The 27,987-nt window shown below is 34.2% G+C and overlaps 2 protein-coding genes and 1 long non-coding RNA gene across 3 annotated transcripts; 1 reads left to right on the forward strand and 2 right to left on the reverse strand.

Moving 5' to 3' along the window:
* The first annotated feature begins 569 nt into the window (after positions 1 to 569).
* LOC115958850 lies at positions 570 to 1,213 on the forward strand. The gene is made up of 3 exons (XR_004084695.1): positions 570 to 622; positions 991 to 1,020; positions 1,114 to 1,213. It is a non-coding gene; the product is annotated as an uncharacterized LOC115958850 (long non-coding RNA).
* A 2,735-nt stretch (positions 1,214 to 3,948) lies between these two features.
* LOC115959143 (benzyl alcohol O-benzoyltransferase-like) lies at positions 3,949 to 9,424 on the reverse strand. Its single transcript, XM_031077447.1, has 2 exons — positions 8,672 to 9,424; positions 3,949 to 5,044 (listed from the first exon to the last, which is right to left on the reverse strand). The coding sequence occupies exons 1-2, from the start codon at positions 9,125 to 9,127 to the stop codon at positions 4,127 to 4,129; spliced, it is 1,374 nt and encodes a 457-aa protein (XP_030933307.1). The 5' UTR covers positions 9,128 to 9,424; the 3' UTR covers positions 3,949 to 4,126.
* Positions 9,425 to 16,016: 6,592 nt separating this feature from the next.
* Positions 16,017 to 18,501, reverse strand: LOC115961356 (zinc finger MYM-type protein 1-like). The gene is made up of 2 exons (XM_031080352.1): positions 18,443 to 18,501; positions 16,017 to 16,818 (listed from the first exon to the last, which is right to left on the reverse strand). The coding sequence occupies exons 1-2, from the start codon at positions 18,499 to 18,501 to the stop codon at positions 16,017 to 16,019; spliced, it is 861 nt and encodes a 286-aa protein (XP_030936212.1).
* Between the last annotated feature and the right edge of the window lie 9,486 nt (positions 18,502 to 27,987).

Here is a 27,987-nt window from a genome sequence, read left to right on the forward strand (position 1 = left end):
AAATTGAGCAATTTAGGCTGAGGAAGTTTAATTTCTGTTTGTTACAGTTACTACGCTGCTTCATGCTAATGCCATCAGCAGGATTTTGCTAGAAAACCCTTTAGAGTCATTCATTATGTGTTGATTTATGCAAAAGAGCTATGCTGATTTTTTTATTGCATGCAATGTACAAGTTATAGGGCAATGCAATGGTGTAGTGTAACAATGGCTGGGTTTTTATGCTCTTTAATGCAAACTTTATATTGCTTGACATTACACAGAGTTGTCATGCATTGCAATTTGTATCTCATACACATGTGATACTTGGCTTGATTATACCCTGTTTGAGTGTTTATCCTTGGTTATAAATTGTGAATATTCTGCCTCCTTTCACCACGGTTTGGACTATTGTAATCAAAAGCAAAAGGTGACCTTAAGTCGCCAATGCCTAATTTCAAAGCCTTATATCAACATCCTAACCACCATTGTATCAATTGAAAACAGGGCAGCCAAGTAGGTGAATTTACAGGACAAGTCTGGAACTTTGGTAGAAGAAAGGGTGGTGAAAATGGACAAATGTAGCCAAGGCTTTGTGGTTGAGTTTCTATTTCCTTTGATAATTTTGAGAAGCTGCCAAGGCTTTGTGAGTATTTGTTATCTATGTAATTGACTTTTAGAAAAGTTTGTTTAATGATTTATATATGCTTCATAATTGTTCATAAGGAACTGTTAAGAAAATTTTAGCTTCACTACTATGACATTGATTTAAGGGCATCTTTGTAAGTATGTGTTTCCATGTTCTTACCATGACATACTTTACATGGTTTTTCATTTCACCACAACAAGCAATGGGGGATCGCATTCTAGATGTGTGAGGTGAATTAGGACTGACCATTTTTTTTAATATATTTTTTTTTTTTAATTCAGTGGTGTGGGCATGGGAGGAAACCTTGCCGCTTTTACTTCAAAGTAGTTGTTTTCATGGTAAATTTTAATCAATCTCATACTCAGGTACATGGATAGGAGAATCGTCTAATACAGGTTTCTTTTAAATGTGCTAATAGTAGGAGCTTCTTTACTATTCTATTTTCTGTAGGTTATTTATAGCTCCTGATAGCGATGATATCTCCACAGCTATACAGTTCATCAATAAGGCAAGGCCATGGATTACATTGATGGTCATTGGCTGGGAATATGGTGCAAACATGTTGACGAAGTACTTGGCAGAAGCTGGAGAGAATGCATCGCTTACAGCTGCCATGTGCATAGACAATCCATTTGACTTAGAGGAGGCTACAAGGTCCTTTCCTTATCACATGGCCATTGGTCAGAAGTTCACTGTTGGACTGATAGATATTCTAAGATCTAATAAGGTTGGTGATTGCTTTCAATCTTCTATCTATTTTGGTTCAAATGCTTTATGCCCCTCCATTCTAGCATTTTTTTAATGTTGAACAAACATAATCATTGATGTGGTATGCTTTGAATTGTGTTGGCCACCATTTAAGTGTAATAACTTATGCTTAATTTTTTAATTGGGAATAACTTATGTTTAATGTCTACTTAACTTCTAAGAACTATTTCAAGGCAAAGCAAAAGGGTTTAATGTGGAGATGGTTTTATTGGCAAAGTCTTTTCATAATTTTGAAAAAGCAATATCTATGGTATCTTAGCAAAAGAGACGTGGTTGGGAATGTGAAGATTCCTGTTCTCTTTATATAGGTCAAACTTATCTAACTTTAATACCATCATGCTTTAATTTTTGTTCAAGATTAGATTAGTCATGTCCTACATTTGTTTACTGTTTATAAATCTTCCTGTAAATACTCTGTTTATTTCAATCATTCTTGGCCTTTTTTGGTTAAAAAAAAAAATCAGTTAAAAGAGATGGTTTATTAAAACTTATTTTGGAGCTGTGCTAAAATTTCCCATGATAACAATAATATGCAGGAAACCCCCAAATCAAAAACCATAGCCCCTTCCTATCAAAAAAGAAAAAAAGAAGAAGAAGAAGGAAAACAATAGCTTCTCATTTGTTTCTCTCTCCAGTCTCTATGCTTCGCCTTTAGTGCACCTTCTCCTTTGTCTCTGCTCCTAATGATGGTAAGCGATTAAAAGTAAATGAAGAGATTTGTTTTCTCTTTGTTTCACCTTCAGTTCAATTGACAACCGATTTCCTATTGGTTTTTTGTGAGCTTTGCAGAATTGGGATTGAAGGGAGCAAAATCAAGATGCCGTGGACGTCCTCTTTTGATTCAAATTCATAAAAGCTTCCTTACTCTCTTTCTCTCTCCATGTGGCATGAGGTCAAATATTTGCTTTCTCTGTTCTAAATAACAATTTATAGAACTCAATGTTTTATGTTAAATAAATATATGATGTACTCTTCTATATAATGCAGATTTGTTGTATTATGTTCTTTCTCTACTCTTTTTGAGTCATAGCAAAAGAATTTGACATTAGTAACTATATTCTATTTATTTATTATGAAAATAAGATTGTGATCATTATTGCAATTTTTTTATTTGTTTATTCATAGAATATATGTAACTATGAAAATATCTTCATTGCCAATGGATCTATGGTAGTGGTATTAATCTTTTCGGCATGTATGTATTTTTATGGAGCTAATATACAGGATTTCTTTTATTGGGCACAAGCATATTGTGTACTAGGTTTGACAATGTTTAATATTTGAATTATTGAAGATTTTATGTTATGCTTGGCTCTTTGCCATTTAGTTGTATTATTTGATTAGTGAGTCTTGAGACATTCTGATTTAGTCCAGCAAATGACAATTGCAATATTGTTTTTTTTCTTTTTAAACAATCCCGTGCATCACACGGGTTAGCGACTAGTACACTTTAATTCTACAAACTCTTTATTTGCTTCATTTTGACTTTTTAAGATTTGGAATAAATAATTAAATTCGTTAAAGGGTTTTTGAAGTTTGGTTGAACCCTAACAATTTCATTTAATTTAAACTTTAGAAAATCAATTGTTTTTTGTTAGCAATATGAGTCGTAGTAAAACAGGGCAAATCAGCCATCTTACTTTCATTGGTGATTTCTTTTTAGCAAAAGCCCTATTTTTGAAATATTTGACCAAGTGGCTCTGTTTTGCAACTCAACTTTGCTAAAATTGAGTTCTTGTTGCATCTTGATTTAAAAAATTAAAAAAAAAAAAAAATTTGAGTTCATTTGAGGTGGCAGTGGTAAATGTGGCTATCTTAAAAAAAATTGCCAGAACTTGACTTTATCAAAGTTAAGTTGTATGTTATTTTTTCAAAAAGAGAAAAATGATTTTATTAAAATCAAGTTATTGAGTTCCATTGGTGCTTTTTTTTCCAAAAAAAAAAAAGAAAAAAAAGAAAAATGAAAAAGCTGCTCAGTCCTTTTCGTGTTTGCACTTTTTCTTGTATAATTTTCAATTTCATAATTGATAACAACATTACAATACAACATTACATATTGTATACATTAGGTCAATTTCGGTCTATTTGGTTCATTTTGGTCCTTTCTATACATTCGATCATTTCAGTCTATTTGGTCTATTTGGTCCAAATTCGGTCCATTTTGGTGGAAAAAGACAAATTTAGGTTGAGAGTACATATTGATTTCAATCTCTTTCGAATAGTAGCAAAGGCTCTATTTTTTTTTATTTTTTATTTAAGTATTTTTTTATTTAAATATTTTATACATTGGAAGGAAAGCATGTGATATATCATATATGTCAGGGGATCTAAGGTCCTTTTTTTACCCTATTCATATATCATTTTTAATGTTAGAATTATATAGAAAATGTAGATATTATTTCTGCTGAATTAAGAATAAATCTAAAGTTATCCCTATATATGGCAAACAGAATGATTCTATTACTAACCATAACATGTACATGATATATATTACATATACCACCTCTTTTATCATCATGTTCCAGTGATTTTGCAGAAGTAGCAAGGAACCGGCAAAAGATGAAGACTAGAATCATGTGTATTGCATATGCATGATATATAGTACTAGTAAAACATGAATTCAAGTAATTGCCTAATGCATATCAGCATATGCACATTACATTTTACTCTCCCCCGTCATGTCTTCCAAAGATATATGTTTATATAAGTCATATATAACTCACAAGGATGAAATTATAAATTTGACATCGGACCGCCATCTGATTGGTCTTGTAAGGTACTATTCAGCTCCTTCACAAATCTTTCCATGGCTGGGGTTGGTAAGCACACAGGCACCATAATCCCATGCTCTCCTTTACTATTCATTGCTTCAATGTAAAATGTAGTTGCACTAGTACTTCGGATTTCAAAAATCTTAGCTAGTCCACCGTAGACTGCTTTTCCCCACCCATAGTCTGCATCTCTTAACCCCACCCGTGCCGTGTTTGACACAACAAAGGATTTCACAATGGTGGTACGAGGTCGGCCTTTAGTCACCACCAAATCTATAAATGATCGAACGTACTCATCAGTGACATTAGCTTTTGCCTTTCGAACTAATTCCAATGCATACTCTAAAGGGTTCTCACAAAGCTTCCCAACTGTTGTTACTGCCAGTGAGATTGCATATGCATTGCCATAATACCCTCTTGGTAATGGAGGGTTCAATATGGCTCGCACATTATTCATAAATATCAAGCGCACTTGGTCTTCTGGGTTTGGTGAAAGTGCTATGGTACGACTTCGCCACAAGAACGCAGTTAGTACCTCAAATGTGGAATATTTACCCAAGTGGTGAGGTATCTTTTTACGAATAGCAGATACTTGGGTCGATCCAAAGAAGAAAGAGCAACAGGCTAGTTCATGAAGAGGGTTGATGATCAAGCTCTGAGGCTCAACCAATTCATCAAATTCGTGATGTGTGCATGTCACCTGTGGTGGGTTCCTAGCATTGAGAAGTTCCCTTTGCCACACAGGTGGGATTGAAGGTGCACATGCTCCTTGTGCAATCTCACCTAAGGCATTCATGAATAGAGCTAAGCCTGGAGCATCACTCATGAGATGGTTAAGGCGTAGGGCAAAGGTAAATCCACCACACCTTAGTCGGGTCACCTGCCAAATATCACAATTAAAAACATTGGTGTTTGTACATTAATTAGAAACATTTTCGGCAGTAAAGAATACATTGGTTGTCTGGTTATTCTAATTTCACATAAGTTAGGAGTGTTATGCATCTCCCATGTTGGTGTGACCAGCGAGGATAAAGAACACATCATACAATTTCTTATTAGTATTGTTATCTTTAGATACAATAAGAATTGAACCTGTAATTTGAAGAAAATTCATTCCAGCCCATTATGTCATATGGTTCGATAAAACTTTTCAAGAAACTTTCATCCAAAACTAATTGCCTTGTATTTATATCACTAAGAACATATTAAAGAATAATAAGTATGCAATTACAAATTGCAATGGACATTTAAAAAAAAGAAAAATACACATTGTCAAAGTGGTTAATAGCATGCACAAATATTTATTGTGGTAATGTGTATTTTTCTTGGTACCGTTTGACTTTTTTTAAAAAAATTATTAATAAAATCAATTAATGGATTATCAAATGCACCTTAACTTATGCCATCATGGCACACATTAACAAAAGCCATAAATTCATAACCAAGGGCAAGTATCACTTGAAACTTCATATCTTCAATTGCATAACCATCAATTACCACTAGAACTAAAATTATAATGATAGAAGGGTTCAAGTTACACTTGCTGTAACTTTTATGTATAAAATTATACATTTTTTAAACTGGAGATTTTCGGAAATCTAATGGTTAAGGAAAAATGTCAACTACCCATATTATCATTAAAAATTTATTGCTTACTACTTTAGCTAACTTAATTATGGACATTTGTTTTTTTTTTTGTTTTTTTGGTCTCTCTCTAAGATGTTTAGAGGGAGGGAGAAAAAAATTCTAATGCAAAATCTGAACGTTTATGTTTAGAGAGAGATTAAAAACACCCGGCTAGAGAAGAAAATCAATTTAAGCAAATTATCCTCCATTGAACTGAGAAAAGCAAGAAGTCAAGAACACTTCCCCTGTAGTTTCAACCCCAAGAAACTTAATATTAAGATTTGCCCATGTTGTGATGTGATATGATTTGTAAAGCAAAGGTGTTAAGTTGTGTTGAAAAACTTGTGGTTAGGTGATACTTATACACCTGTGTACAGCTATGCTTAATTTGTAACACTGAATAGTATAAGAGATTAGGGAAATTATAAGGAAGAGAGAAAAGGTATTGTGGTGTGATTAAATTAGTAGTATTTAGCAATACACTTAAGTGAGTTATGCACTTATGCTACATTCATCATATAGTAGGTGTATCATATTTTTTATTTTTTTTAGAGTCAAATTTCCTCCTGTAGTCTTGATGACTCGGTTACATGGCAGGATTTTTCTTTTCTTTTCCAGCCAATAGTGTGTTAAGAATAATCACTACCCTCCTCACATAGAATCCGAAATCAAAGCAAAAGTTCACATCAGGTTTGATCCTTAGATATTAGATAGAAATTATGAAATTGTAAAGATTATTGGTAAGATAGAAACTACGAAAAGCCTTCTTTTCGGGTAGCCGAAAATATCAAAATCTAATCCTTATTGAATAGAAACTATCAAATTCTAATATTGTTATAAAAATAGTCTTATCGAATGACAACAGTTCACATTTCAATCTGTTTGTAAATTCTACCGTGTTAAACCTCTCTCTTGATTGCTCTAGGAGGTTGTAATATATAAGGTAGAGAGAGGGAAATAAGCTCCATAATTAAGTTAATTGATGTAGCAAGCAATAAACTTTTAATAATAACATGGGCAGTTGACCTTTATTCTAACCATAAGACCTCTAACAAATTTAGAGTTATAAAATTTTCTCCAAGTTTAACTTGAACTCATCTATTATATATATATATATATATATATATAGTGTCACAATAGAATTACTTCAAACCACCTACAAATCAAAACAAAACTTTGATAAAAGTATACGAATTAAATAAGCAAATTAATGAGTCCAAATTTAAGATCAAATTACATACCAAAGTATGATATATCCTAATGATATAAAATAAATTTTGAGTTTATGAAATAAATAAATAAAAATTGCCAATTCCATAGGCCACGTCAATGTCATTGGTCATCCCTATCTTCTTCTTCTAACTATTTTGATTACTATTTTTTTTTCTTTGCTTTTTCTTCAAACTATTTTGATTAGAAGTTATAACATTGTGTGATTCATGCTAATAACTATACATTTGTTACCGATATATAAAATAATTCTCCCCTTCCCTCATGAATCATATCACACAATATTTCTCTGTCTCCTAGTTTATTGCTTGCTACACATATATCGGTAACAAATGTCTCCTAGTTGAATTTACAGTTTGGAAGATCTCCATGCCATGGTAGAAAATGGCATACTTGGAGATGCTGTACAGGAAAAAAAGTGGCAAAGAATGCTTAAAAAATGAAAGAAACAAAGAAATTATAAACACTGCAGATTTGAAACTTTTAACATTTTCTGCCCAATGTTCTTTCCCAGACATTATAAACACAAATAATGCTTTGATTATCAGGTTGTAGAGCCATTAAGAGCAATGGTAATGGGATCTCCTTCGGAAGATGCTCGACATCTTGCTCAGCCTTATGACAGAATGCGATAAGAAGCTGAAGCTCAGGTATTCTTAAGTCTTAACAAGGTTATTTTGTTGGGTTTTTGGTTATTTGATATATTGAATTGCCAATTTTACTTGACGAGCTAATTCTCCTCTTACAATTGCTTATCACATTCAAAATCCCCAAATTCTTTATCAGATTGTTACGCCACACCACAAATCTCATCCTCTCTCTGCTGTCCCTCTCTCTCTCTCTCATTGTTCATTTACAGCACCATCAGAACCCACCACCACCACCGATCGCCCCACAATCCACAACCACCGCAAGCCACAAGCCACAACACCACCAAAATCAGATCGACCACCATTAGCAAACCAAAATCAGATCAAAACCACAACCCAAAAGCAAAACAAACAAACAAAAAAATGAAACCCATGAAGTGGTGCAGTCCGATCGGCCTCCTCAACTCTGGGTGTTGCTGGGTTTTCATCTGATCGGCCTCCATTACGCTGGGTTAGCTGGGTTTTCGCTGTGATGCTCAATTGGTTTCCTCAACGCCATGAAGAGAGAAGAGATGAGAAAGAGAAATCATAGATCTAAGTTTGAGAGAGAGACGATGGGATGGGAGTTTGAGAGACCATGAGAGTTTGAGAGTCTCAGAGAAGATGAAGCATATGAAAATTGATACCGGCTCTATTTAGTTAGTTTTTTTTTTTTCAAAATCTCCTTTTTGATATTATTTTTTTGTATATTTTTGTTATTTTTATGTTTTCATAAGAGAGACATAAAGCATAAGTGAAAATATTTATTTACTCATAGATAAACCAAATGGAGGACCACATATAAATAATCTGAAAACGAGTCAAATCCCATGTGGGATTAATTTAATTTCTCCTATCAGTATAGTTTTATAAACTGTTTTAATTAGAACTCTTTATCAAACACCTTTAAGGGTATTTTATAAATTTATTAAAAACATTGAAATGAGTGAGATTAAGCGTACTAATACATCAAATCTATTCAATTGATTTAAGAGGAAAACCAGTAAACCCCTACATGTTACCTGAATAAGCAACAATGGGCAATCAAGCATTCCTCCAGAGCCAGGAACATCATAAAGGAGCTCATCTATACACGGAAATGGAGGATGAATTGCATGTCCAAACTGGTCTAATGAAACATCAGCATCAGCCTCAGTGAACATGACACCTTCACCTGTGCATTCTACCATAAGCTTTCCACCAGGCCCTTCCATAAGCCTACCTGCAAAAGGGTAGTAGAATACAAGTGTTTGTGCCAGTGCATCTCTGATGATCTTCACTGGATCTCTCCCTTGCATTGAGGGATTGTATCTATAGAATTGTATATTTGGGACCTGAAATCTAAGACTGTCTCTGTCATCCAAGTCTGAAAGATGTTTAAATTCATGAGGGGTGGGCTTGGCTGGAGCTACAAGTTCTGGTTCACACCTTCTCACTGTGAAAACTAGAGAAGGGGATGATGGAGCCATGACTGCCATGGATGATCAAACGGGAGTCAGAGCTTACAGCAACTATGAGAAGAGAGGAGTTTAGGAAAGTTTTGATTCTTGTGATTGGAGCATGGGGAAATTTTAGTAATTTAGTAACTTGTCACTCAACTCTCACCATGTCACACTCAGCAAGAGTCACGTTTGAACTCTTCCAACCTCCCAATGTGAGCCGGCGATATATGTGATAAGATCAAATAGTCAGCTGGGCTATGCTGGTGCATGTCGTACAATTTTGAAATTGCTACCATCATTACCAATTGAATTGGACTCTAAACTTGACGTCTGGATGTTCCTCAAGGGTCAAGACTAGAGCAGTTAGGCAAGCTTGAATAAAAAGTCTCATTTTTGTCACAATTGTCTTATACGGCAGGTTGTGAATATTTACCTAGCACTTTAACATAGTAACAGCTTAAGGATTTTTGTTTAGAGGGTTGGTATAAAATGAATCTCGGATAAAAATATAAAATTTGAAGTTTATGTAGTTTCATTATTACAAATGCATACTAGCAAGATATGAGAAGTATTATGTTCACAATATTTTTACAACAAATTTTAGGTGATAAGTTATTATTGATTCCAATTTAAACCCACTATTGAAATTATTTTTTTGCCCCATAAAAAACAGCCAATAACAATTTATCACTCATGATTTGTTGTGAAAATAATATGGACATAACATTTCTCATAAAAGACAAACCATAAGTTCATTTGGCATATTATTTCTTAATACAATGAAATTCCTAATTATTATTACTAAGATTAAATCTTGTAAAGCATCTGTTGTATCTAAATACAATAAACTTATTGATTAGAGAAATACTATGTTCACAATATTTTCACAACAAATATTAAGTACCAGGTTGTTACGGGTTGTTATTAGTAAACAAAAAAATAATTTTTGTGGTAGTTTCAAATTAAAATTAATAAAAACTTGTCACTTACAATTTGTTGTAAAAGTATTATGAAAATATTGTGAATGTAACATTTCTTTATTAATTATTGTTGTTAAGTAAACTGATTGTTATTAAGTGAATTGGCAAGTGAGATCTAAATACAATAAATTTTTATCTATTCTTTATTTGAAATTTGTTAAGATCTAAATGGATTTTTTCTGAGATTTTAGATGAAAAAATTTCTACTTTGTTGTTGGGTTTTCTATTTTTTCCTAAAATTTTAGATCAAATTAGTTTGTAGTTGGGTCTTTTTTTGTGTTTAAAAAGACCAAGAAATTGTTAAGATGATCGTATTCAAATTTATTACAACTGGACTTAAAAGAAAAATTTTAGATCCAAAGTGTTCAAAATTGTATTTTAGGAGGGTTCAATAAAAAAAATTACATATAATTTTTTTTCCCTAGTTTGGGGGGTTCATTTGAAGTTGAACCCCTAGAACTGTACCTAAATATATGATTTTACATGAATCCATTTATTACAATCCACCTTATGAATAATTGTGACAAAAGTTGTGTTTTTTTTTTTTTTTTTTTTTTTGTAAATAGAATTTTTTATTTATTAATTAAATAGAAACTATTACACACTTTTTTTAACTGAAATTATAAATTAAAAACATTATTTTAATTTCAAATTGTGTTTTCAACTTATGAATTTAAATTTTTTTTTTTTTTTTTTTATATAAAAAGTGTGTATAACAAACACTCTCATTTGTATTTTCCTTGTAAGGGGACTCGTTGTCATTTTATTCTTTGGATTTGGTTTTGGTACAGTGCACACTGCACACAATTCAAACACGTAATAAAAATTGATCACATGATTACATTTTGTCTCCACTAATACATTGGAATACGGGTGGAAACTTTGTTCGGATCTTTCGGCTTGTAGCTGAGTGTCATATCGTGTGACTTTAGCATGCAAAGAGAAAATTCCTTTATTAATTTGAAACAGAGCTTTTTTGAGAGAATTTTTGTGCCACTAATATAATGTAATCTCACTTTTTTTTTCACAGTTAAATTTTATCATTGTCACTGTGTAAAACAAAGTGAAAGAGAAAACGAATTGAAGAAACTGAAAAATTGTTATTCAGATTAGTAAAAGTGGTTACCAAAATAATTAGCAACTACTCTGTGTATATACCACAAAACAGAGACTAACATTTCCTGCCTAAAATAACTAACTAACAGATTTATCAATACAACAAATCACATTTTGACACTTAGCTTCTTTATCACTTGACAGCTGTTTCCAACTTTCCTTTTCTTCTTTCTCTGACACGTGGACTCCCTTTGATCATTTTCTGTTATTTTCTTCTTTACTTTGCTCATGCCACTGTTCTTTCCTTCGTCAATTTTTTAACACTCTGCCTATGGATGTACATGCATCTTATCACATCTGGTCCTCATGCTGGTGCAAAAGAGGATGGCTATGCTGAAGTCTCTGGAGCAGAAGTGAATCTATCAATCTCCTCCTCTGTATCTACACCCTCGTCCTCAACATGATCCTGTGGTATCATATGCACACCTGTTTTGGAGCCCTTGATGTCAGCTATGCTCGTAGTGACTGTGTATGCACCAATGGGATAGTCCCTCTGAACTACTATCAGACCACTCGGGAGTTTGAGCCTTGTCTTCGCAATTAGGCCCATAATCAGTGAGGGAAAAGGAATAACTGTTCTTGAATTTTGCTTCTCAATGCTTTTCTTCAACAGATGGAAGATGTGTTCACATATATCAATCTCCTTGTGAGTAAAGAGATCGTACAAAAACTTTGTCCTTGGAGCTGACAATGTAGTGAGGTTGGTGACCGGATACAAGTTATGGATCATCACATAAGCCAAAGCCCTCATCTCCGGTGAAAATGAGATTGTATTCATGGATGACTTCTTTGGTGTACCACCAAGTATTTTCACCATCTTCTCAGTCGATCCCAATCTATCTTCATATTGGACTGAGATTGGCTGAGAGGGAGGACGAATCTCCAAAAATTCTTGAATGCTATCCTTTGTAATCACAAATTCTTTGTGCCTCACCCAGCAATCTATATGGTCTCCTTCCACAGTAGCATTTGAGAAAAATTCTCTTATGATCTCTAAGTAGACAACCCCAACCGGGTTCAACAGCTTGGTGCAAGTCCTTTCTTTGAACACCTCAGGGATGAAGGTGTCCTCAAGGGTTTCTAGCTGGACCACCCTCTCCATAATAATGGTTGCTCTTTTGTAGTAGTCATTGTATTTCATATCAGGCTCAACAGACTTGAAATTGTCAAAATCAGTGCGAGAACATTTTATGGATTTCTTGGTCGTAGAATGTTTTGTAGGAGACATCTACACAATTACACCGAGAACAAGAAAAAAAAACAAGTGCACAGACACAAAAACAAAACACAAAACTTTATTAGATTCAAGTTAGTCCAAATCAAAGTTAAAACTACCTAAAGCAGAGCAAAACCAACTCAAAACAACATGCTAAAACAATAAAAACATGTAAACATAAACACAATGCATGAATTTAAATGACTATGCACGTGTGTATATGTTGTGCATGTGTTGGTGCATGTGTGTGTACGTGTGCTGATGCATGTGTGTGCAGCATGAGATGCATGAGGTGTGCCTAGAGATGCATGGCATGGCAATGTGAGGGACAAAATGGGCACAATGTGTAAACACACACCTATTGACCAAAACATGTCTAACATGTTTAATCAAAAGGAAACCCAAGTATTGGAGCTTATTAGAATCCAATACAACACAAAAAATGTCACTAGGACATTCTGTCAAACACCTAGCATGCAACAGTGAATTCCAACTATGAACAATGCATTAACATGGTGAAAACTGCCTCAATACAAGCTTAGAATGCCAAAAGGGGCCAACACATACACAAACACAGCAAATGGAACTCAGCTCAAACAAAGATTTGGAAAAATTTTCACAAAATTAAGAACCCCAACCCATTTTCAAAAAATCCCCAATTTTTTGAACCCTAACTTAAATTTCTGCATAATCTCATAAAAACATGAAGAAAATGTTTTAGAAAACATACCTTGAAGTTGGAAATGCAGAAAATAAACTTGACAGTGATGGGGTTTGAGTGAAAAATGGTTTTGGGTTGAGGGAGGTTCGAAGAAAGTAGTGTGAGGGAAATGTGAGTGTTTTGAAAGCATGTCACATCTGCTACATAAAGTCTAAAAACACGCGTTCTTCGTGGGTTAGGCAGTAGCGTGATAGTCGCTATACAGTCGCGAGACTGGCCATTGAAGCTCAAAAGCTTTCGTGAAAAGCTGTTAGTCGCGAGACAATTGCGATATCCTCTGTATGAAGTTGAAAAATTTCCAAATTTTGCCTGAAACCATTTCGCGAGAAAAGTGTAGCCGCAACATACTAGTGAGACAGTCGCAAGACTCTTTGTATGAATTGACAAAAATTTTATTTCCCTTTAGCACATTTTGCGGGAAGCTCTAAGTCGCGAGCTTTTCACGAAACAACCTCTGAACCAGTTTTTTTTTTTTTTTTTTTTTTTAGAAAAACGTAAAAATGCATTTAGAGCAAAAACTAAGAACATGAAAGTATAAAATCACTTTCAAAAACAAATAAAACACTCAAAAAAATTTTTGGGTTTGGTCAGCAAGTACTAGAGCATACACATCACATTTGAATATATACAATCACACAAATGATATAAGCATTAATTGAATCAAAGTCTTGTGTGTTGTGGGTGAGTATCAAATGTGGAATAATCCTTAGATCAGAGTAAAGTTTCAATAATCAATTCAATCAAGGCATACACAATTGATACGAAATCAAGTGGACTATCTCAATTATAGAAATGAGTATATATGACCTCCCACAAGAGAATGATTACAAATCATAGAAGCTTTTCATTTGGCTTCTACATAAATCATAACATTTAGTCCTTTTTACATAATACATCTCTTTTTGAGATCAGTGCTTGAAATTTTTGATATTTCAACTTTTAGATTTAGCCTTTGGCTTTTTGAGCACCATATATTTTAATACAAAAGTCGTTTTCCCTTTTTCCTAGTCAAATACTAGCATGTGCGATAGGCTTTTACAATTCATTATCTCTTTTCATTTTGAAATTTACATTTGGTGAGCTCTATAGCAAAAATATAAAAAAAAAAAAAGTGGGAAGAGATATAGGCACAAGTTTATGCAAGTATTAAGACCATCAAGACTATTGACCAATTATTCATGACAAGCTTGAAGATCTATTTACAACAATCACACATAGTTTTCAAGATTTCTCCCACAAAGATATATGTGCATACATAACTAAGCTCGTAAATGCACTACGCCATTGGTACGAAGGTACTAGGCCAAACTCACATGTGATATACACAACATAAGCGATCAAACTTTTTGAAGATTTTTCAATTTTTATGGGTTTTTGAAGTTTTGGACACACTCAAAAATAGAACAGGAAAAGTAAGATCAACAAAAACAAGTATAAACCAAAACCAAAAAAATATGCTAATAACCAGAAGCTGTTGACACAAATGAAATTATGCTTGTCAAGATGCATGAACAAATGTCCCTAAACATTGGAAGTATTAATGCATGGACATAAGAGGTGATCATGTAGGGGCAACTCCAAGATTTTTGTCCAAGGGGGTCAATAAGAAACATAAATTATATAAAATCTAAAACAAAAGAGACTTGAATATATCAATATCACAAAAAAAAAAAAAAAAAAATGAAATTCTATAATGTCTTCTACGAGGTTTCATATTTTGAAACTGTTGCATGATAGATTCATTATCAATCCTACGTGCTATGTCTTTTTCAATGTAAACGATTAAGCAATCATTCAACCACTGATCCCCCATTCGATTGCGCAATTCATTCTTGATATATTTCATTGTTGAAAAACTTCTTTCTACTGTTGCAGTCGCAACAGGAAGGGTCAAAACTAACTTCACAAGTAAATATACCAATGGATATATAATATCCTTATTTGTCTCCACCATCTTTCTAGCAAAGTCCCCAATTCCTTTAAGCTCTAAAAACTCGTCATTGGAGTGCATATCAACAATGTAAGTCTGAAGTTGATTATCAAGTGCCAATACATCTGTCTCAGAAAAATCAGATGGATAAAACTTTGCAAGACGGGTCAATTTTTGTATATCAAAAGCCAAAAATGAATCACTTGGATTCAAGCAAGCCATACAAAGTAGCAACTCAGTAGTCACCTATGAAAAACGATTATTAAGCTTTTGAAGTTGTAGATCTATGACTTCAAAGAATAGATCAACACGATAGTGATGTAAATTTCTAATTTGTGGGGTGTTGCGTCATGGCCTCACACCAACTACAAATATTTCTTCCATGTTCAAGATAGGAATATCATGCCTGCTACAAAATATGGATAATTCAGTCAATAGAGCTTCCCATTCATCATCTCTCATCATTTGCAATTGTTGCTTAGACACTCTGACAAGTGTCATAGCATTTACAAGATCTTGATTTTTCTTTTGCAATGCTATTGACAACTCATTTGTGATCCCCAAAATATTTTTATCAAGTGTAAAGCAAAGGAAAATTCAAAAGATAGAATTAACCTTAAAATAGATCGAGCTTCAACTCTTTGCTCAGAGAGTAGGCTATCCTTTTCAATCATCTCAAGTACATCAACTGTGGAAGAGAACATCAAAATCAAGTTGAGGATTATCCTATAATGTGATCCCCAACGTGTATCGCCAGCACATTTAAGACTTGTCTCTTAGTTCAAACCTTGCCCACTTTCAAGTTCACCCAAGTTTAATGCTTCTGTAATTTTGGCAAGTTGTGCATTTCGTAAAAATTCTCATATTTTACAAGAAGCTCCAACAATAGTGACTATTTTACTAACCAAGCTAAAAAACTCAGCAATATTAGTATGTTTGTTAGCAACAACTACAAGAGTCAACTAAAGTTGATGAGCAAAGCAATGGACATAAAATGCTGATTTATTGTCCTTCAGAATTAAAGTTTTAAGACCATTGAATTCATCTTGCATGTTACTAGCCCCATCATAACCTTGCCCACGTAGTCTTGATAAACTCAATGCATATTTATTAAATAAAAATTCAATTGCAGCTTTTAGAGACAAAGCGGAGGTATCTGCTACATGTACAATACCAAGAAATCGCTCTGTAACAATTCTTTTTTTGTCCACATAACGCAAAACAACAGCCATTTGTTCTTTTATTAAGATATCACGGGACTCATCAACTAAAATTGAAAAGAACCCACTGCCAAGATCTTCGATGATGGCATTGGTAGTTTTATATGCAACTGCATTCATAATGTCTTTTTGAATATCAGGATGGGTTAGCTTGCTGTTTTTTGGAGTTTTCTGCAACACTTCATTAATAACATCATTATGATCTGCCAAAAATTGTAGAAGCTTAAGGAAATTTCCTTTATCACTTGAATCATTAGATTCATCATGACCACGAAATGCTAACCCCCGATGTAAAAGGAATCTTATGCAATCAACTATTGCATTTAATTGAGTCCGATATTCAATTTTATCTAGATTTGACTGCTTAACAAAAACACTTTGAATGTGTTGATTTTGCTTCATTAAATTTTCACCATTCTTAAGAGTTTGGTTATGGGCACTATTAACACCTCTAACATGTAGGTCTAGCTTTTCTTTCTTATTCCAACTATTGAATCCCTTTGTCACAAAACTGTCACCTCCAGATTGCATACCAACATCTTGTCTAAATAGGTAACAATATAAACAATATACAACATTCTTTTCAATACTATATTCCAACCAACTTTCATATTCTTTAAAACCATTTAGGATTAAATCGACGCATAAGTCCACCAATTTTTGTTTGAGGAAAATCGTGTCCATAAGGTTGACATGGTTTTTTTTGTAAATAATATCTTCTAATTTCATCTCGATCATTAGGATGATAAAATGAAATCTTTTTTCGTAGCCCAGGGTCCGAAGGAAGATTGTTCACATCAACACAATCATGCTTAGAAGATAAATCTTGTATAGAAGATGAATCTTGAGTAAGAACTGCATCTTGGGTAGAAGATGAATCTTGTAGCCCACAGGGTTTCCTTATTACGAATTTATCCATAGTACTAGCAAAAGAACAAAAAATAAACTATAAGTTCATTTGACATATTTTTTTTTCTAATACAATAAATATATTAATTATTGTTGTTAAGTGATTTTTTTTTACAATTCTTTAATTTATAAGTTTACAATTTTTTAAATATTTTATATTTTTATTGTCTTTAATGTTAATGTATTGACCAATTCACATAGCCAACAACCACTCACAAATCCCAAGTCACATTCAACAAAATTAAAAAACTATTCACAAGTCTCAAATTTGTCAAATAGTCAAAGTAATAAGTAACCACAAATTACTCAAATAATCAAAGTAATAAGTCATCACTCAACTTTATAGCAACTCTGCAACACCCAACAGTAAAGAAACTCAAACTCAAGTACTCAACAACAATAAACTAATAAAAGTAATAAGTTATATATGTCTATAACCCATTAACCCCCACAGGCCCACACACAGACACGGTCAGACTTTACTTTAGAGACTCAAAACTCAAGTTGAGTTCAACAACAAATATCAGAAGTTCAACGCCACATCTCCCACACACACAGTCCAACTGTCCAAGATTCAAAAACTCAACATAAAAAATCAAAAGATAACTCTACACATACATACAGTGATTCACTCACACAGATTAAGTGAAATAAAATATCAAAACACTATAAACACACTCTCACAGTGAAAGAAAAAGAGAAAGAGAGAGCTGAAAAACCAGATCAAGCGGCGGCATAAGGTAGACCAAGCGGCAGATTTTGTGTGTGTGAAGCAGAGGCAGCCATTTTCCTTTGGGTTTGGAGAGTGAAGAAGAATAATGAGAGATTTTGGAGGTTAGGCAACAAAAAATTCTTAGGTTTTATCTGACCCTTTTTTTTTATTTATGATTTCTCAAATTTTGATTTATAGGCTTTTTATTTCTGAGATTAAAGACTAAAATATTCCTCTCTCCTCTTTCTTATTTTTTTTTTTTTTTCGGGAGCTTAAGTTGGGCTTTAAAAAATAAAGGGGTCAGGTTCTGAGGTTCTTGGTGAGGGGGTGCAAATTGGTATTCTAGGGGGTTCAAAATAATTTTTTTTTAATATTATATATATATATATATATATATAATTTTCAGGTTAGGGGGTTCATTTGAACCCCTTGACTATAATGTACTACCGCCCCTGATCATGCATGAGTACCCTTCTTCACCCACACATCACGTGTGTTTAGGGTGATATCCCAATAGGATTGGGTACGAGTGTTGTGGCCTTCAAACCTTCTGCAGAAGCTTGCCAAATAGGTGGTGAATGCATCGATCATTTTCATCACATCCATCACTCCGGAATCACCATCTCGACCTTTCGATTGCTCAACAGCCCAATTCCTTTTGTCATTTCTTTGTCCTCTTGACCTCTGATCACTTGCATTCTTCAATGCCCTCAACTTATGATAATTTGGTCTAGTGTGTCCTTGAAGTCCACAGTGATGGTAGAAAGTTTATTTCTCGAACCTCTTTGTGACTTTGGAGTTGATTTCCCTTGAACCTTAGGCTTGACCACTGATTGGTTAGGGAGCTTATTCAACACCCGTCGGTTAACCACATTCTTATTCTTCTCCTCCTTCACTTTCTCAGCCCTTGTGGTAGTTACCATCAGTTCTTTGGCTTTTACAAACTTCACTTCCTTGGAAACATTGACAGCCGAACTACTTTCTCCAGTATATCCCAATCCGGTTTTGTCGAAGAAAGGTTTTTGATGAGAAAGGACTTCATCAAGCTTCTTGGAGGAGACTCGCTCTATTTTAGCATTGGCTTGAACCACCTCAAGCTCAAGAAATTTTATCTTTGAGTAGGCTTCGGTCAGTTCTCCATTCAACTTTTTTATTTCACATTTGGGCTCCTTATAATGCACTAGAAGATTTCTATAGTCCTCCTCTGCCTTTTTCATCTTTTTAACAACTGCTTTGGCCACCCTTGCATATTCTCTAGACTTCTCAAGAAGGGAATTGTAGTTCTCTTGAAGGCCCGCTAAACTTTCATCTTCTTCAGCATCCGATTCTTCTACAACTCCCATTGATTCCTCTTCACTATGCTCCCCAAGCTCTTCTACAAGCAAACTAAAGTCCTTCGAAAACTCAACATGAGCAATAGTCATAAAAGCGGAGTAATTCTCTTCTCCATCATAGCTATCTTCTGAATCTGAATTGGAAGAGTCCGAATCACTGAGAGTTGTGGCATATGCCTTGCCCTTCATTCTCAAATAATTAGGACATTCTTTCTTGACATGTCCATGTCCATTGCACTCGAAGCAAGTTATTCCTTGAGTAGATTGAGACTTCTTCCCATCTTTCTTCCTAAATTCCTTCCTATCACCCTTGGGAGATGAAAACTTTCCTTTGTTGAAAGGCTTCCCACTGTTGTTCATCTTCAGAAATTTTCAGAAGTTCTTTGCAAGGAATGCTACTTCCTTCTCCACATCATCCTCTTCGAAGGAGTTGTCCATTCTCTCGGTGATGGTTTTAAGAGCAAGAGATTTGCTCGATTTATGAGAAGGCAGTCCTAGCTCGTATATTTGGAGAGATCCAATTAGCTCTTGGATTTTGACCTCATCCTAGTCTTTACTCTCTTCTATAGCTGTGACTTTTGCTCAGAAACTCTCTGGTAAAGACCTTAAAATCTTTCTCACCACCTTAGAATCTTCAATCTTCTCTCCAAGATTGAGCTTGGCAATTACAATTTCATTGAGCTTTCCATAGAAAGAATTGAAAGCCTTATCATCTCCCATCTTAAGTTCTTCAAATCTGGTGGTAAGCATTTGAAGCTTCGTGTCCTTGACTTTCTTGGTACCCTTATAGGTAGTCTCAAGGATCGTCCAAGCTTCCTTAGCTATCTCCACGTGCGATATCCTGTGAAACTCATTAGGGGACACACCACAGAATTAGCATTAATGGCCTTACTATTCGCATTAGCTAATGCAAGAGCTGCCTTGTCTCATTCAGACTTGGTAGTTGTGGGTTTAACATACCTATTCTCAACGGAATCCCATACGGACTCATCTCTAGCACACAAAAAAGCCCTCATTCGGACCTTCCAAAAAGCATAGTTGCCTCCATCAAAGAATGGTGGGGCATTAAGAGATTGTGACCGGTCCATCACAAAGGGTCAAGGAGCACACTTAGGTACTTAAACCATAGCAAGTGTACCCGCTATGATACCAATTGATATCCCGAAAATGTGTTAAAAACACAAAAGCTATTTAGACCCTCAAATTAAAGTTACGGGTCGATAGATTTTACACTAACTTAATACTAAGTACGGAATAGTATAAATGCGAGCGGATAAACAAACAAGCTACTCTAATCCATAATCAAGACAACACAACAGTAAAATGGAATGTAAAAGAGTAGGGAGGAGAGATGCAAACACAAGATAACACGCCGATGTGTTATCAAAGAGGAAACCAAATAACTTGGTGAAAAGCCTCTCTGCCACCCTCCAAATGGTAATCGATCCACTAGACAATTAGTTGGGATACATAGGTTAGCAAGAGACCCTCCAAGCCTAATCTATCCGATGTACCTAAGCCCTCCAAGCTCCTACTCCAACAAGGCTTCTCGGAACTGTGTCTTGTCTAACTCTCTGGATCCCGCAACAAGTTCCATATTGCATCTGCCATCCTTGGCTTCTTCCAATGCTTCCCAACAGCACCAAAACCTCACTTGATACTCTGAAAGGGTGTGATAAGTATTTGGGCTATCAACCTCTTAATGATATGGAAATAGAAAGGTAGGAGTTGAGGAAAATCCACAAGCAATTGTGTAAAAGATTGTGGGTATAACAATCTCTAACTCTCAAGGTGTTTGACTAGGGTTTTCTCTCAGAAGCACTCCTCAACATTTGTGGGTAATGTGGGTATAAATAGTGTCGGCACAGAAAGTATGTATCATAATTGATAGTCTAGCAAAACAGAATGTCTCGCGGGTGTCTCGCGGGAAGGTCTTACCCGTGAGATACTCGCGAAATATAGTTGTTTCCATCCTGTCCTGACTCTTCGCATTCCAGCATGTGCAAGTCACATGGGTCACTTCGTGGGATGCTTAGTCGCGAGCTACCCGCGAAAACTCTTCAATCTTCAATTGCTTGAGTCTTCACACACACACTCTCTCTCTATCACACAACCCTTACAATCAAATCTCATAATAAATACAGGGTACAAAAGATTGAATAAAATTACGGTCAAATTTGGTACAGAATTAAAGCCAACAAAATACATGACTGTAAATTACAACTTTACAAATATTTATTATTTTTTTTGTGTTTACCATGTAAATTTATATAATAATGTCAAGTAACTTTTAACTTTATAATAATGTCAAGTACAAACACAGAGAAAAACGAAAAGAGACTCCATAGAAAGAAAAAATAGAGACGGTGTTTACAATAGAAGTTCTTTAGAATATCCACAAAAAGAGAGATGTGTTCAAAGGACGGCTTAAAACGAAATGAGGCACTTTACAGTAAGTAATTATTTGGATCATCCTATACGAGCTTGTGACCAAAGAAAGCAAATTATTGAAAGAAAAGAAAAATGGGGATGAAAAACAATAAGATGATTGGTGTCTTACATTTTGTTTGGAAGTTCATAAAGAAATAGGATAAAAAAAAAAAAAAAAAAATAGTGTCCCTCTCTCTCTTAAATTCACCCAAAACTAAATCAAGACAATTTTAAAATTTTCAACTATCCTAATAATCCATATGGGCCAAGTTCCCAAAGGAAAACAACTATTTGCTTGTGAAATATAATCTTGAATTCACGAGGGTTCCTTGAATTTGAGTCTTTGAATCTACAGGGAGAAAGAGTCTAGAGTTCACTAGATAGAGAGACAAAAGTTTGAATTTTATTGATTGAATAATTGTTAAAAAAAAACATTGACAAACTTGAAGACCTATTTAAAGGCTTTAAAAATTTGAAAAACAAAAAAAAATATATATATATATATATTCTAAAATAAATCCTAATTTATACATAACCATATTAGGAATCAAATTTGACCTAAGAAAACATTAAAAACACCTAAAAATAAGAAAATAAATACCATAAATCTAAAATAACAAAAATTAAATAAAAAAATTACCAAAATTAATGAATTACAAAATTAAATGGTAGATTATGTCATATATCAGACCCCTCCACTTCAAACAAACTCACTCTCAAGTTCATCTTTGAGATTTGAAATCTTCCATGCTTAGAAAGCAAATATTTGGAATACTTGAGCCCATTGATCTTCTTTCCATACTTGCAACTCATCAATGGAGTACAAATCAACTTGAATTTCTTTTTCCTTGGTCTTCATGCAATTGTAGAGATTTACCAAATAGGAACTTATAATTGAATCAAATCTATAAACCCCAATAAAATCAATAAACTTTGGTGTATAGCTTACTACTAAAATAAAAGGATCTTGAGATTGACAATCATATGATTTGGTTTCATTAAGATCCTTAAAAATTTCTTTTTCAATTTCTTCCTTAATGGTTTGAATTTACTTCGAGATCTTTCTCTATAATAGTTCTTCTATAATAAGGCCCTCATTAATTTCTTCATAAATCTTTATATTTTCTTTTTTTGACTTCTACATAATCTTATGGTGGAATATATAGCTTTTCAAAATAATTAAAGTGCGAACTTCTTGCCCAACAATAATCTTGTCTTGTATATGACAAAAGTTCATCACAATCCAAAAGATAAAATTTGATACCAAGCATTTTTTTTTTCATCTTTGGCGATGAACGAATTTTGCCTTTACCTCATCGGATTCTATCAAACTATATTCATTCCCACCAACGTAAGGCATGCTCACTAAGTTTATACAAAACAAGTTTAACTTTTCTCTCATCATAAGTGAATGCTCAAATAGTGTGAAAACATTATTGCTTGTTTGGACCCCCAAATTGAAACTAACGGCTAAATTGTTTTTACCCTACTTAACTAAGTGTAGAATAAGAGTAAGTGTAATGCAAAGAATCCGGAACAATTCTTTAAGGCATAAGCATATACAATAAACAATAAATGTAAAGCTTAAAGAGTAAGGGAAGAGAGATGCAAATACAAGATAATACTGAGACGTGTTATTGAAGAGGAAACTGAAGTACTTAGCGAAAAACCTCTCCGCGGCCCTCTAAACGGAATTGATCCACTAGTGAATAAAATTGGAGTACAACAATATCAAAAATACCCTCCAAGCCTAATCTATCCAAAGTACTTGAACCCTTTAAGTTCTAACTACCAATGAACTTCACCGAGCCATGTCTTCACTAGTTATCCGGATGCTGCAATTAGCTCCAAATTGCATCCGCTAATCGATGGCTTCTTCCAATGCTTCCCACATGCACCAAAACTTCTCTCAACAATTAGATTGGGTGAGGTAAGTATTAGAGCTAAGAACCTCTCAAGGATTTGTAATTGGAGAGGTAGGGATAGAGGAAAACTAAGAGAAATTGTGTAAATGATTGTGGGTTTACAATCTCTAACTCTCAAGTGTATTGCTAGGGTTTTCACTCTAAAAGTCTCCTTACAATTTCATGGGTAATGTGTGCTTATATAGTGTTGGTAAAGAAATGATAAAAGCATACTTTAAAAACCTCCAGGCAGAGAGTTTCGTGGATCACTCGCAACTTGGCTGAGTCGTAAAGTGACTCGCAAAAACTAGCTTGGCATTAGTCCTTTTAGCTTCTAGTATGTGCTTCTCACATGGCCTTTCGCGGATTGTCCACTCACGAGCTATTCGTGAACTTCATTGTCTTCACAATTCTTCACCAAACTCTCACACTCAACCCTTACATTCAATCCCACAAACATACAAGGAAAAGATTGAACAAAAATACAATCAAATTTTGTATGAAATTAAAACCAACAAAAATATAGTTGTAAATCACAACTTTACAATAATTATTTTCAAAGTCAAATAAATCATTTAGATTAAGTAACCAATCAAGAAAATCTTCTTTATAACAATAACCATTAAAACTTGCAATTCTTTTATAAAACCTATATGAAATTTGTTTACCAATAGGTTGCCTATAAGTTATGCCTCCATGATAGTTATTCGTATTGTTGCCATGCTCCAATGGTGCCATTGTTAGCCACTAGACCAGGATAAGTCAAGGCTTTGATATCAATTGATTTGGGATGTGAAGCGACAAGAAGTAGAACAATGTTTATTTCTAGAAAATAAGAAACAAAACACATTTGCTTCTGAAATATAACCTCAAATCCATAAGGGTCCTTAAATCCACAAAGAGAAAAGGGTCTGGACTCCACCCAAAAATAAAAAACAAAAGTTTGAACTTTATTGATTAAATAATTGTTAAAAATACGTTGACATACTTAAAGGTCTATTTAAAGCAATGCTGAAATCTGTTTTGTTCTCATCGGAAAATCTTATACTGGCATACAAACCGGAATGGTAACCCCCCTTGTTCCATCTCGGATGGAATTTCGGCCCATTCCAGGATGTTTTGGCCAGTTTCAGTCAATATCGGCTGAAATTGAAGATCCAGCCGGTACGCTATTTGGCCTTCATCTTCATTTAAAACAAAGGAAAAAAAACTGGATCTTAACGTTTCCTAAGCTCTAACTATTGCATATATATATATATATATATATATATAGAGAGAGAGAGAGAGAGAGAGAGAGAGAGAGAGAGAGAGGTAAAATAAAAAATGAAGAATAAGGTGAATTGAATCAACTGATGAAGCAGTGGCCGTGTGAGAGAAAAAAAAAGATGATGAGAAGACACAGAGACATGGTTATAACTTAGGAGAGGTGAGGATGAAGAATAACACTATGTTTGGATTGGTGGAAGGGAAAAGAAAAGAATGGAAAGGAAGAGATTCCCATTGTTTGGTTTCAAGAGTGGAAAGGAAATTTGAGAGAATTGAAAAGAAAAGGGAGAAAGTTTCTCTGCAAACTGAGTTGCAGGAACTCTCTCCAAACCGTGAGATGTCAAAAGGAAAAAATGACACCTGGCCCACTCACTAAAACTCAAATTCAAGTGAACTCCGTTAACCCAAACGTTTAGGCACTCTCCCGTTATATTTTTTTTATTAAAACCATCAGTCCTTTCTCTCCCTCTCTCCCTCTCTCCTTCAAAGAAAATCGGTTCCCATCTCTCTGTTTTGTTCCAGATCCTTCTCCCCATATTCAATCGTTTTCAGCCCCAAACTCCACCAACCAATCTACCTCCGCCGGTCCCCCCGATTTGTCTCTTGTCTCCGACGATCCCACCCATCCGCCACTCTCCACCATTCCACCCATCGAATCCCTCATTCTATCGTTCCCATCCCTCACCCACAATGTCGCCGCTGAGAACTACCCCTCCAAACCCTTCTTTTTGTGGCAATCCCTCCCTGTGTGATGAAGATGATTGTTTTCTTGGTTATATTAGTGACGAAGATAAAGACGATTCTTTTCGCAGTTATTCCCATCACAAAGATGATTTCGTTCGCGGTAATGACTATGACGAAGAGAAATGCGACTGCTTAACCTTTTTCGAGGTTTGTTTTCCATTTTTGAGATTTTTATGCGTGGTTTTGTTATTTCTATTGTTGTTCATTGTTTGTGATTGATTTTCAAAGTTTGAATATTGGTGTTTTCTTGATTTTACTTGAGTTTTGTAGCCCCTAGTATCGGTGGAATTGTGTCTGAAACTGATGTTGTACTATCTATTTAATTTTCCTATCAGTTTTTGTTGGTAGTGATTATCAGTGGTAGTTGGGTTTGTTGTGGCTAAACTTTTTTTACTGGTGGAAATTGGGTAGGGATACTAGAAGTTGTGAAGGAGGGTGGTAGGATTCTTGGAGGAGGATTTGATGGTGGAGTTCCTTGCTTGCTGGGTGGGGTTTTACGTAGGATTACAAAGAACATAATGAGAATGAAAATAAAAAATTGACAGGATAATTGAAAGGCCATTACAGACTTGTGTTAAAGCAGAAACAATTAGCCAATACTTCCTGTTACTGCATAATTCAGAGCAGACTTAGGGGAATGTTTTCAAAGTTCAAACTCATGCTTAAATAATATGTGGATTTTCATAGTTTGTGGGTAGGCATTAAAATTGTGATGTGTTAATTAGTAGTTTGATAAAATATATATATATATATATATATATATATATTTGTATTATATGTAAATGCATTATGCACTTTCTATGCAATGATTGAATGGGTAACCAAAATGCAATAGGTTGTTATGTTTGGATGGCTTAGTTGAAATTCCTAATCATTTATCCGGCAATTTGTGAAGTCTTGTACTTTGTATTTTGAAAGACAAAGTCGCTGCACTTGTTCTTAATAGTAGCTCTTAGGTTTGTAGCCTTTGTTATGGAAAGCAAATACCAAGCTGAGAGATACAAGCTGTTAAGAAAAACATTGTTTAATGTACTGTGATCACAATTGTCAAAGGCTTAAAGGTGCTAAGTCATGTTATTTTGTCTAATCTATTGTCGTAATTGAAATTTTGAAAATTTGAAAATTGTTGATGCTAGAGGTCTATAAAGGCTTAAAGGTGGTATAAAGTTCAAACTTTCTTTTTTGCTTTGTAAATGTTAAAATAAGTTTCTTTGAATAGATTAAAGTCTAAATCAAACTAGAGAAAACACTAATCAAGAACCATAATGTATAAAATGGCATTGCTAGATTTTCCTTTGTGAAATTTTGCACTAAACTTTGTAACGGACTTCATAATGTTACAAATTTGAGTGCTACATGTTCATTTATATATAACTCCCATTATCCCAAAAAAAAAAAAAAAAACCATGGGCTATTTGACATGTACATGTGGTTTGAGTACTATATTTTAGTAGAAAGGGACTAGCTAATACAAGCTTCTATACTATGGTTTAGAAGCTCTCATATTGCTTTTATCCCTTAATAAGTTATGTTTGAAAACTATATTCACCATTGGCCTTATTATATTTATTATTTTTTATCATATATGTCATATCATGTAATGTTTGCATCTATAAGATGTTTAATTTTTTTTATTTTTTTTTATCATGATTATTTCAACATATAGGGAATGGGATGACGGATGTAAGCAAGGGTAAGCAGGAAAATGAAAAGAAAACTATGAAAATGAAAAGAAAACCAAGAACTAAAGATGAACAAGAAGACAAAAGTTATTTCAACTTTGCTGTGTGAAGTATATGGAAGAGCAGAAATTCATACGTCTTCAACAGGAAAAATCCAAATCCAAATCTACCTATGGAGATCCACAACCAAACATTGGAGTTTATGTACTGTGTGACTTCACCACGAAATCCACGAGTTTATGTATGCCTTGCCTTATTGTTAAGTTAGAATAGGTGCTGATTTGATAGCTAGAATAGGTGCTGACCAAGAACTAGATTTCATTTTGTTTACAAGTCCACCTGTGGACTTAGCTAAGGCTTTGGAGGATTTCTATAATAGTGTATTTTTTAACAAACTTTGTACTGAACTGGATGTGGCTTTTTAGTTTAATGTTATTGTCTTTTAACCAAAAAAAAAAATTCCATTGGACTTTGTATATGGAATGTGTGTTAACTGATATTCTTAGAGATGAGCACAACTTAAGGCATAATGCAGATATCATTGTTGAAAAGTGGGAGATATTTGCTTCAATTTTTCACCTCTACCAACAGTGAATTATGCTAAAAGTGAGAGAAGTTGCTAACAGTGAATTATTCACTTGTTTTGAAGAAGTTGCAAACATAACATGCAATCTAAAAACTTATAAAGCTTTTATAATATATCAATTTGTTCTAGTTTATAGATTCTGAAGC

Source organism: Quercus lobata, chromosome 9 (assembly GCF_001633185.2).
Source record: "Quercus lobata isolate SW786 chromosome 9, ValleyOak3.0 Primary Assembly, whole genome shotgun sequence".
Lineage (NCBI taxonomy): Eukaryota > Viridiplantae > Streptophyta > Magnoliopsida > Fagales > Fagaceae > Quercus > Quercus lobata.

Bases quoted from the DNA above. Each gene is read 5' to 3' on its own strand.
- LOC115961356 (XM_031080352.1), bottom strand. From the start codon at position 18,501: ATGGATGTGATGAAAATGATCGATGCATTCACCACCTATTTGGCAAGC. The intron at 16,819-18,442 runs GTTTGAAGGCCA...TTACCTATTTAG, and splicing joins TTGGCAAGCTTCTGCAGAAG to ACAAGATGTTGGTATGCAAT.
- LOC115959143 (XM_031077447.1), bottom strand. From the start codon at position 9,127: ATGGCAGTCATGGCTCCATCATCCCCTTCTCTAGTTTTCACAGTGAGA. The intron at 5,045-8,671 runs GTAACATGTAGG...GATATTTGGCAG, and splicing joins GCCCATTGTTGCTTATTCAG to GTGACCCGACTAAGGTGTGG.